Source organism: Sinocyclocheilus rhinocerous, unplaced genomic scaffold (assembly GCF_001515625.1).
Source record: "Sinocyclocheilus rhinocerous isolate Xijiao unplaced genomic scaffold, SAMN03320098_v1.1 scaffold404, whole genome shotgun sequence".
Taxonomy (NCBI): domain Eukaryota; kingdom Metazoa; phylum Chordata; class Actinopteri; order Cypriniformes; family Cyprinidae; genus Sinocyclocheilus; species Sinocyclocheilus rhinocerous.
In genome coordinates this window covers 622,992-634,752 of record NW_015628680.1, presented here as the reverse complement: position 1 = coordinate 634,752, position 11,761 = coordinate 622,992, and the positions used below count along the sequence as shown (strand labels likewise).

Sequence of the window (11,761 nt, the reverse complement as noted above, 5' to 3'; positions counted from 1 at the left end):
CTTGTTCATAGTATTTGTTTTGTTATCTTATGTTTGTTTTATTTTCGTTGCTCTTGCATTTCTTTACCTGTTTGGTTTTCCTGTTTTTGTTAATTTGTTTGTTTTTCTTGCATTTGTTATTTGTTATGTTGATTTGTTTGTGCTGATCTTGCATTGTTTCTGTGATTGATTGTGTAGTGCTGCAGGCGTCTGTGAGGGAAGAGAAGAAACTGCTGGTTGAAAATGCCAAAATAAAGAAAGACATCGATGATCTGAAGAAGCTATTGCATGAAACACAGAAGAGGAAAGCAGGTACTTTAAACACACTCAAATGCATGAGAAAAGCAACGTGCAATCCTTCACACAGAAAACATGTGTAGGCCCTGTGAGATACAGATATGCAGCAGCACATACACTTGTGTGTGTGTTTCAGGAAAGCTGCATCAGGAGAGAGTTCTGGCGGCAGCGATCGCATCTAAAACCGCTCTGCTGGGGGAAAGGGCCCCTCTGCCACAAACGGCCCCAGACACGGGGTCAGAGACGAGCGCCACACACACCCGACATGACGGGAGACGCAGGAGAGAGAGGAGAGGTGAGCCGGAGGAGTCCAGCATCAATACTCAACAAAAACAAGAGCATGCATGCATCATTTTATTTGAAATCATTACTGCTGAGCTTTCAAGAAATCACAGTTTAGGCCCAAAGTACTCGGATGTGTTCCTGTAGCTCAAAGATCATGGCGCTCACAACACCAAGGTCATGGGTTCGATTCCCAGGGAATGCATGAACTGATCTAATAAATATCAAATGTATATCTTGAATCCAATGCAAGTTGCTTTGGATAAAAGCGTCTTCCAAATGCATAAATCAATTGTGTAAATATGCTATGTACACAGTGTATACAGTATTTTCTGTATATTATATATATATTATCGTTTTCACATTTTATTTATAATGTAATATAATATAATATAATGAACAGGGAATGAAAAATGTGATTTTCTCTTTGTAAATAAAAAAAAAGTTTATATACACACACACGCACACACGCACACGCGCACACACACACACACTCACACACACACACACACACACACACACACACACTCTCTCACACACACGCACGCACGCACGCACACACACACACGCACACAGTATATAGTATACTACATAAAGAATATATTAATATATATACAGTATATATATATAGTATTTTCTGTATATTTTATATATATATTATGTTTTCACATTTTATTTATAATATAATATAATGTGAAATTGGGGAATAGCTGTGACAGAGAATGAAAAATGTGATTTTCTGTTTGTAAAAAAAAAAAAAAAGATAATAAACAACTATAACTCAAAATTAATATAAAATCCTTTTGTACTTATTTAGGAAAGGCGTATATTTCAGTCATATATATGAAATACATTTATTAATTCATGAAAGGTGTAATTTTCAGTTATAAATATGAAATATTTTTGTATTAATTTACACAAATAGTAATTTTCAGTTACGTATATGATATTAAATAATAAAAAGAATAATTTTCAGTTCCGTATTAAACTTTTGTATCAATTTATGAAAGGCATAATTTTCAGTCATGTATAAAACACCGTTTTATCAATTTATGAAAGATTTTCATTTACGTATAAAATACTTTCATATTAATTTCAGTTATGCATAAGTATGGGTAAGTTTTAAGTTTTGTTTTTGTATCTTATATAGATTAAATTTAGCAATGGATGTGACGCTTATTATGCAAGAAGTGTTTCAAAATAAGCTAAAGGACTTTTATCGTTTAATATGTAAAATGGAGTATATTTATTATGAAATTGTGTCTGAAATACAGTCTTGATGGTGATAAATGAGGGTTGTGCTCACAGGCTTGTATTTGCTAACCCTGAAGCGCCACATTACAGTAAGTTTGGCATTATATGGTTATAATTTGAATGTGAATCTGAGTAAACTGTGGTAGTATTATTCATGAATCATTTGTATTCAGAGATCAGCGTGTCGGCTCACGAGAGTCGTGTTTGTGTCTCAGGTTTGGATGCTGCGTGTCTGAACGGTTCTGATTCTGCGTGCGCTCTGATGCGAGAGCAAAGACCCGACGTGTCCCGTCTGGACCTGCGGGTCGGCCGGATCCTGGACGTCCGGAAACATCCAGATTCAGCATCACTGCACATCCAGGAGGTGGAGTTAGGAGACCCCGCCCCCAGAACCGTGGTCAGCGGACTAACCAATCACATGCCTCCAGAACAGGTTAGACACACCCCTCCATCTCATTAACAAACCTTTCAAAAACTGATTAGAAGAACTTGTAAATCTTGTAGATCTTTTTTTTTTTTATCTCCAATATACTCAAAACCTACTAAATGAATAAATACATTTCTGATATAGTGAATATAAACAGCTGCTTGCTACATAACAAAAATGTAAAGGTGCATAAATCCCATGCAGAAAAAAAATACTATCTTTTATTATTAGACAAAATAAATTGTAAGCATATTGTAAATGTAGTTGAAATAAATATATTTTCCAAATAAACCCTTTAACTTAAGTATTAAGACAGTCGGAACTGCTGAAAAGCAAATATTTTCTATTCTTGATTATTTATATTATATATATATATATATATTGGACAGTATTTGTCAAAAAATATACACAACCACATAAAAGGTTAGAGTATACATATTTATGATTATTAATATTTTTTAAAGAAGTCTCTTCTGCTCAGCAAGGCTGCATTTATTTGATCAAAAATACTGTAAAAATAGAGAAATATTATTCTAATTTAAAACAGCTGTTTTCTATGTGAATATCTGTTAAACTGTAATTTATTTCTGTGATGCGCAGCTGTATTTTCAGCATCATTACTCCAGTCTTCAGTGTCACATGATCTTCAGAAATCAGTATAATATGCTGATTTATTATCAATGTTGGAAACAGTTCACATGTTTGTGGAAACTGTGATGCATTTTATTTTTCAGGATTCACAGATGAATAGAAGGTTCAAAAGAGCAGCATTTATTTGAAAATTAAATCTTTTGTCACGTTATAAATGTCTTTACTGGCATTTCGGATCAATTTAATGCATCCTTGATGAATAAGAGTGTTAGTTTCTTTTATATATGACTTTAGCCCTCAACTCAGTATGATTGTATGATAATGTGTGTGCAGCTGGTGGGGTGTCTGGTGGTGTTGTTGTGTAACGTGAAGCCAGTCAAGGTCCGAGGCGTTCAATCGCAAGCCCGCCTCCTCTGCGCTGTCAATCAAGAGAGAATGGAACCCTTAACTCCGCCCACTGCCGCTCAGCCCGGCGACAGAGTCACTTTTCAGAGTTACCCCGGTAAGAGGCGCTCGCCAGAACATCTGACTCATTTCCGCTTCATCGACTTGTAACGGATTGTGTCTGATGTGGCAGGTGAACCCGAGAAAGAGCTGAATCCCAAACAGCGGATCTGGGAGCGTTTACAGCCCGACCTGTGCACAGATGCGAAGGGCGTGGCCACATATAAGGGTGTGGCCTTTGAGGTCCGTGGGAAGGGCCTCTGTCGGGCCCCGAGTGTCAGCAACGGCGGGATCAAATAACAGACAAGCTTCATTTATGTGTGACATCAAAATCTCACAAATAAATTATTAAAAACTACCAAAGGCCTCGATGCTCTGCATAAACAAAGCACCAAAAATCCAAACGGGAATATTAGTCAGAAAGAGCTGAGACTCAAGATTCAGACATACTGCAGAAACCAAAGCATTTCAAGACTTGACCACATAATAATAGAGTTGAAGCAGGTTTGAGCAGCTTGTTGCACCCCCTACTGACCAACAGCAGATAAAACACTCAGAAACATGAGAGACATTATTCATAACTTATACATAACATGTCTGCATCAGCAAACTAAAGTGGATTTACGAGTCGACCGATAATTAAACATTGTGGACACATAGTACCAATGATCAAGATCGCATAGAATATTCAATAGAATTAACTCAATTTATACTCATATTTTTTATGTTTGCATTATTTATACATTATATATATAATATTAGAATATATCATTAATATCATAAATAAAACATAATATTGAATACAAAATAATATGCATATAACAAATAAATACAATGAATATATATATATATATATATGATTATGGAAATGTATTTGCATTTTCATGAGTACAAGAAAACATGTAATATAGAGAGGTTTTAGATTATATATTATTGTATATCATATAATTAATATAACATAATATGTAATATATAATGAATTAAAACATGTTTATGGAAATTTATTTGCATTCATGAATACAAGAAAATCAATATAGAGAGGTTGTAGATGTTTTTATTGTACATAATATAATATAGAATTTGTATGATAAATGAATACAACAGAATATTAATATTTATTAAATAATATATACTAATATAACATACAATTAATATGTATGATGTTTATGGAAATTTACTTGCATTTCAAGAAAACAGAGAGGATGACTTATGGTAAACGGTAAACCATAATCAAATTAATATTCAAATACGTTGAATATTGTAAAAGCTGATCGCTTTTATAAGTTTAGGGTTCAGTTTTTGCATTTCTGTAGAAACACGTGTTTGATGTGCTCTGACTCAACGCTTCCCGGAGTGGGCGTGTCTCTGAGCGCAGGTGGGCGTGGCCGCAGGTGTGGGCGGAGACTAAAGCCCCTTCTTCTCCCAAGCACATCGTTTAGTCTTTCTTCCGGAGCATGCACTCTGTTAAACAGGTAAATCGCCTGCTTTACATCTCTCTCTTTTTTTTTTTTATTTATACTCATGCATGTAATTTGACAAATCAACGGTGTTTTACTCACACGGTGTGAAGATTTGAACTTTTAGCAGGTAAATAAACCGTTTCTTTCTCTTTTGCGTATGAACTGACTTTATTGTAGCTAAGCGTATGAGTTGTAAACATGATAAAAAAATTGATAATGACTGTAAAGAAGGTTCTTGAGAGATCCGGTCTGATGCGGTCGAGATTCGTTTCTACAAAGAAAGTTGCAGAGACTAGTGAGCTTCCTACCTAGAAAGCATTTCGGGCAGATCAGGAGCGTTTTTGATGTCTAATACGTTCTCGGTGATTGTGTTTATTTCGGGATCTCGAGATGGGTTTTACCGGCAGCCGCGCGCTGATCGATAATTATTCCATTATGATCCGGATGGTTCTGGATGTTTTTTGGGGCTCCGATGCTGCTGCTGAAGGTCTGGAGGGCGCACACAGGTGAGAGGTCGATGACCTCCGCGGCAGCTGAGCTCAGCAATGCTGTCAGATCAGATTCACTGTCAAACATTTACACACAGTGAGTCAAACATCATGTGACTTTCACAAGACCGCACTAATATAATGTATCATACCTAAAACATCCGGTTTTTTCCTGGTTATGCGATTCCATTTCGTCATTTGCAAACTTTTGAATGTTCTCAAAAACAAAAGGTAACATTTAAAATATGTTAGACGACCCTGATAGCACACGTCCATCACAGAGACGTCTATTTGACGTCTGCAAGACGTATTTTTTAGAACGTTTGTTCATCTGCTATAGGTCTATAGGACGTTTCCTATCAGATGTCAAATAGACGTTTAGAAGATGTCCATAAGATGTTTATGATTTAAAACTGACATCTTAAAGACGTCTATCAGATGTTTGCACACAGCAGATGCTTTCCAGATGATCTTTAACAGACGTCTTGCAGACGTACCTCTGCTATCTGGGAAGAGTAACTTTGAAAGAACCTTGCCAGACCCTTTTGAGAGCGTTCCCTGTAATATGATAGTTTTTGTACATGCACCATGGTAAAACTGTGGTATTCATTGAAGTACCTCGGTATATGCATATGGTAATCATTCAGTACTGTGGTATTTACCATCTAATACCACCATTCAGTAGACAAATACTGGATGTGCCTTGCCAGATAGCACAGGTACGTCTGCAAGACGTCTGTTAAAGATCTCTTCATCTGGAAAGCATCTGCTGTGTGCAAACATCTGATAGACGTCTCTAAGATGTCAGTTTTACATCATAAACATCTTAAAGACATCTTCTAAACGTCTATTAGACATCTGATAGGAAACGTCCTATAGACGTATTGCAGATGAACAAACACTCTAAAAAAATGCAGTCTTGCAGATGTAATGCAGACGTCAAATAGACGTCTCCGTGATGTACGAGTGCTATCAGGGATATATACATACAAATAAATAAATATATAGGAAATCATTTTGCCAGTCCAGTCGGGGGAGAATCAGCATTTCACATGAGAACGGCACAAACCGGTCTGACGGCTGTAGGGTCAGCAGAGATGTGAAAGAGCGAGGTGAACATGTCTGTGTGTCACAGGTTTCAGGGTGTGTCAAACACACACATTCACACTGAAACGCCCGTTCTGGTGTGGCGTGAACTAAACAAACACACACACACACATTCACGCTAAACTGCCTAAACGTTTGTGGCCTGAAGTTAATAAACACACCCACCTATAGATGCATGTACATGCATGTGTTTATGCGTTTGTTCACACATGCAAAGAGAGATTGCACGCATGCAACAATCTGCAGTTTCAAAATTATCAAACTTGGCTGTTCAGTATGATACAGTGATGCAATGAAGAAAAAAAACGCATGTCAGCAAGTGTTTGATTTATGCATTGATAATCTTGCTTTTGATCTTTTATTCACTGTTGCATTTTATAAACAAACCTCCAGAAGGTTCATTTATAGCAGTAAGAAAATTAATTAACCAGTGGTTTATTTATGTATTGTGTTATTATTTTAGTAAGTTTTGTTGTTCTGTATAATTATTTGTTGAGAGGCAAAGGATTTATCATCTTCAGTGCTTTAACTATATGCCTTGTTTGTTTGTAAATTTTTTTTATGCATTCAATTAAAAACATATTTACCAACACTCATTTTTTTGTCTACTGACATTTTTGCTAAAAATTTGATTGAGAATTCCAAATAACAGTGTTTATTTGAGACAGTACTCGAATCATTCACTGAGTTAAACATGCAACATAAATTGCGATCATGTGACAATAGTTTTAAATGTTTATATATTGTATATTTAATATTAAATATTGTGTTAAATTTTGTGTTAGTTGTAGTGTATGAGCGATGGAAGCATCTCATCTTCTGGACGAACGAGAAGATGACGGACCCAACGGTGGCTACCATGTGATGGTGACGATAGATGACAGACCACGCCCACAGACCACGCCCACCGGACGGCCACACCCATCTCCGGTCACACCCAGTGGCGGTCAGGTTGACGACAAGCCAGACGACAGCCAGCCGACACGTTTGGCGAGGGCCTTGCGGAAAAACCAGGACTACATCCGCATCCCCGTCCCGAGGTCCAGCGGCTCCCGGCTGCCGTCGGAATGGTGGAAGACGGGAATCGCCTTCATCTGGGCCGGATTTAACCTCGTCCTTACAACCGTCATGATCACCGTCGTCCACGAGAGAGTCCCGGATATGCCCGTGCGCCCGCCGTTACCGGACAAGTTTTTCGATTATGTGCCGCGTGTGGAGTGGGCGTTTTCCGTCACCGAGGTGAACGGGATGATCCTGGTGGCTCTGTGGTTCATCCAGTGGCTCTTCCTCAAGCACAGGTGAGCATTTAGTGAGAGTCCAACCCTGATAGCACACATCCATCACAGAGACGTCTATTTGACGTCTGCATTACATCTGCAAGACGTATTTTTTAGAGTGTTTGCTCATCTACAATACGTCTATAGGACGTTTCCTATCAGATGTCAAATAGACGTTTAGAAGACGTCTTTAAGATAGAATGAATGTAAAACTGACATCTTAGAGACGTCTATCAGATGTTTGATGCTTTCCAGATGAAGAGATCTTTAACAGACGTCTTGCAGACGTACCTGTGCTATCTGGGAACTAGGGCTGCATGATTAACCGAAATAAAACTTAAATCGTGATATGGCTTAGTGCAATTATCAACTTAATTAAAGGAGTAGTTCACTTCCAGAATGAAAATTCTGTCATCATTTACTCACCCTCCACTTGTTCCAAACCTGTATGGGTTTTTGTCTTCAGTTGAACACAAAAGAAGATATTTTGAAAAATGTTGGTATCCGAACAGTTGATGAGCACCATTGACTTCCATAGTATTTTTTTTTCCTACTCAGATGTTCAGATACTAACATTTCAGTGCGTCATTGTGTTCATTTACACTTGAGCAGCTCATGATCCAGTGCTTTTAGTATCTCGGTTCACAGTAAATGCTGCTTTGCATAAACTCAACCTGCATCTGAGTCTGAACGTGCATTTAGAAACGCAACATCTTCACGAACTTGTAATGAGAAGCACTTATAAACCGGATGTTGTCAACAAAAGAGAGGCTTTATTATTAATATTATATAGGAATGTTATGGCAATTTAAAATAACTGTCTTCTGTGTGAATATGTAATTTATTCCTTGGATGCAAAGCTGAATTTTCAGCATCATTACCACAAAAATATTGTGCAGCACAACTGTTTTCAACATTGATAATAATCAGAAATGTTTCTTGAACAGCAAATCAGCATATTAGAATGATTTCTGAAGATCATGTGACACTGAAGACTGGAGTAATGATGCTGAAAATACAGCTGCGCATCACAGAAATAAATTACAGTTTAATAGATATTCACATAGAAAACAGTTATTTTAAACTAATGATATTTAAAAATATTACTGTATTTTTGTATGCAAACACAAATAAATAAATGCAGCCTTGGTGAGCAGAAGAGACTTATACAATTATTTTAATTATAATAAACTTCTGACCAGTAGTGTGTATCAGTCACGAAAATGTTGGTCAAATTGTGCAAGCCCTACAAACACACTGTAATTTAAAGTTTCATTTTAAATCGCATTTGCAGTTTTTCAGTCAGTCAGATCAATCACAATTAGATTGTTTTCCCCCAGTCGTGCAGCCCTATGTCTTGGTGCAAGTTGAATAAAAACAAGTTAAATAAAAAAAGCTTTTCAGTTGCAAATATAAGCTCATTATACTCACTCAATCCCATGATTCCTCCCGTTGTTTTGACAGAGCCATCGTGGGCCGAAGGTTTTTCTTCCTGCAGGGAATGTTGTATTTGTACCGTATGGTGACCATGTACATCACAACTCTTCCTGTTCCCAGCATGCACATGCACTGCGCCCCGAAGGTGAGTGCCGCTCAATTAACACAGACACATATGAATGAGTGAACTATCATGCAGTGTGCAAATAAAAGTCATGCAATACTGATGTAATACAAGTTTAGTACATTCAAAATAAATGCAATCAAACGCAGATCAGTGTCAAATATTATTATTTCACTATATTGTACGTAAACAGGAAAGATGCCCTTTGCACTTCTGCAAAATTATGGTAATTTCACCAATATTGGCTGATATTTTGAGATGATTGCTACTGCATGGTTAATGTACACAATTTCCAAAAATTTTCAAATAAATTTTAACTAACATTTTACATAAAATAACTAGTGCTGTCAAGCGATTAATCGCGATTAATCGCATCCAAAATAAAAGTTCTGTTTGCATAATATATGTGTTCTGTGTATATTTATTATGCATATATAAATACACACAAATGCATGCATATATTTCGGAAAAATGTTATTTTTATATAATAAATATATTTATTTATAATATAAATTATATGAATATAAATAGTCAAGTATTTTATATATATTGTATATATCAGTATTGTAAATACATGTCAATATTTTCAAAATATATACTGTATGTGTGTGTATTTATATATACATAATTAATATACACAGAACACACAAATATTATGCAAACAAAAACTTATTTTGGATGCGATTAATCGCGATTAATCATTTAACAGCACTAAAAATAACTCATATTAACTCATGTAACTCATACAGTTAATTTGTATTACTTAACATGTACAGTAAATCAGCCAACCTTCTTTCTAGTATCAGTATTAGCTGTTGAGAAACCAGGATTAGTCAACAACTGATTCAGAGACTGAGTCTAAAAAACAAGTAGAAAATCAAAAATCAAGATATAAGGGCTTTAAATACACATAAAACACTTTCTGAGCTTTTAACCGGGGTGTTTTTTGCACATCATAGGAGGCAATGGTTAATTTTGAGCTTTTAGAGTTATTTTCATCTTCTGAGTTTAAAATCTTCATCAGGATGTGACGCTTTCTCAATTTATATGACATAGATGACTCACTAGCGTCTCATAATTATTCATCCATCCATACTGTGAGTGTAACCTGTCTTTGAATTAACCAATAAAATGACTGTAAAATAAATGCTGCAAAATAAGTCCTTAAAAAATGCAATAGTGTGTTTATATATATTTTCGATGCAGAGCATTTATTTTTGCATTAAATTATAGCTGTCACATATGAAAGCTTATTTCTGCCACTGAATAAACGTATAAAAATAGGCTAATTGCGAGTTTGGATCTCACAATATGGACTTTTTTTTCTATCTTGCAATTGTCTTTTTTTTTAAAATTTTATCAGAATTGAGTTTACATCTTGGATTTAATAACTTACAATTGTGAGATATAAACTTTTTTTCTCATAATTTGCAAGTTTATATCTCACAATTCTGATTTTTTTTCCCAAAACGTAAAATTGAAAGATATAGTTTATAAGATAGTTTATGACTTGGAATTGTGAGATAAACTCGCAATTCTGAGAAAAAGGTTTGAATTGTGAGTTTATCTCACAATTCCAAGTCATAAACTCCCAATTGCATCTTATAGTAACTTGCAACTGCAAGATGTAAACTCGCAGTTCTCAAAAAAAAAAAAAAAAAGTCTGAATTGTGAGATTTAAACTTGCAATTGCGAGAAATAAGTCATTTTAATTTGTGAGATTAAAAAAAAAATTATTCCATAAATGTATCACATGCATTAGCTATGATGTATTTTCTGCGTGCAATGCTGAATTGCAGCATGCCTTCGTGGGAAGCTTTGGTGTTTCTATCTCATGCCTCTTTTATGTTTGGCATGCTTCTGTCTGTAGCTCTACGGTGATTCTCACGGCAAGATCGAGCGTGTTTTGCAGCTGGTGTCTGGAGCAGGTTTGTCCATCACTGCCTCTCATCTCATGTGTGGAGACTTCCTATACAGCGGCCACACGGTCATGCTGACCCTCACCTTCCTCTTCATCCAGGAATGTGAGTATAAGGAAACCATCATCATCATCATTTCCATCGGCTCTCAGTCCACTTGCATTCCCACTGTTGTTCTTTTTAACCCAGTTAAGGATTGGTTATGTTTTGAAGTGAGTTGTTTTGTGTGGTAGACTCGCCCCGCTCGTTGCTATGGCGTTGCTATCATGTGATCTGCTGGTTGCTAAGCGCGGTGGGCGTGGTCTGTATCCTGATGGCGCATGAGCATTACAGCGTGGATGTAGTGGTGGCGTATTTCATCACCTCACGCCTCTTCTACTGGTACCACACCATAGCCAACAACCAGGTAAAAGCTTATTAAAAACTGCTCTGTTTAACTTCCATTCCATATTCTTGCATGGAAACTCATGTGGAAGATTGCAAATTTGCTGAGAGTCAGCTGTGTGATGACATGATTAATAATAAATATTCACCTATGTTAAAAACCTGGGAACTATCTTAATGGTGCAGGTCGAACTGACCCTAATTGGATTCAATATGTAGTCTGATCAAAAAAATTCATCAAAGTTGTCATAAGACAAGAACGCATTTTGGTCTTAGGGCAACTTTGATGAA

The 11,761-nt window shown here is 36.3% G+C and overlaps 2 protein-coding genes across 2 annotated transcripts in view; both read left to right on the top strand.

The window, feature by feature from the left end:
- aimp1b (aminoacyl tRNA synthetase complex interacting multifunctional protein 1b) overlaps window positions 1-3,812 on the top strand; it is a 7,880-nt gene extending 4,068 nt beyond the window's left edge. The window contains exons 3-7 of the mRNA XM_016549629.1: window positions 178-291; window positions 413-571; window positions 2,028-2,245; window positions 3,164-3,332; window positions 3,408-3,812. Coding sequence (XP_016405115.1) covers window positions 178-291; window positions 413-571; window positions 2,028-2,245; window positions 3,164-3,332; window positions 3,408-3,574 — 827 coding nt within the window. The 3' untranslated portion in view covers window positions 3,575-3,812. The remainder of the gene's footprint in view (window positions 1-177; window positions 292-412; window positions 572-2,027; window positions 2,246-3,163; window positions 3,333-3,407) is intronic.
- Window positions 3,813-4,717: 905 nt separating this feature from the next.
- Window positions 4,718-11,507, top strand: LOC107737971 (phosphatidylcholine:ceramide cholinephosphotransferase 2-like). The gene is made up of 5 exons (XM_016549623.1): window positions 4,718-4,861; window positions 7,115-7,627; window positions 9,071-9,188; window positions 11,038-11,191; window positions 11,320-11,507. Exons 2-5 carry the CDS (start codon window positions 7,131-7,133, stop codon window positions 11,505-11,507), a joined length of 957 nt encoding a protein of 318 aa, XP_016405109.1. The 5' UTR covers window positions 4,718-4,861; window positions 7,115-7,130.
- Window positions 11,508-11,761: the final 254 nt, after the last annotated feature.

Bases quoted from the DNA above. Each gene is read 5' to 3' on its own strand.
- LOC107737971 (XM_016549623.1), top strand. From the start codon at position 7,131: ATGGAAGCATCTCATCTTCTGGACGAACGAGAAGATGACGGACCCAAC. The intron at 7,628-9,070 runs GTGAGCATTTAG...TTGTTTTGACAG, and splicing joins TGGCTCTTCCTCAAGCACAG to AGCCATCGTGGGCCGAAGGT. The intron at 11,192-11,319 runs GTGAGTATAAGG...TTTGTGTGGTAG, and splicing joins CTTCCTCTTCATCCAGGAAT to ACTCGCCCCGCTCGTTGCTA.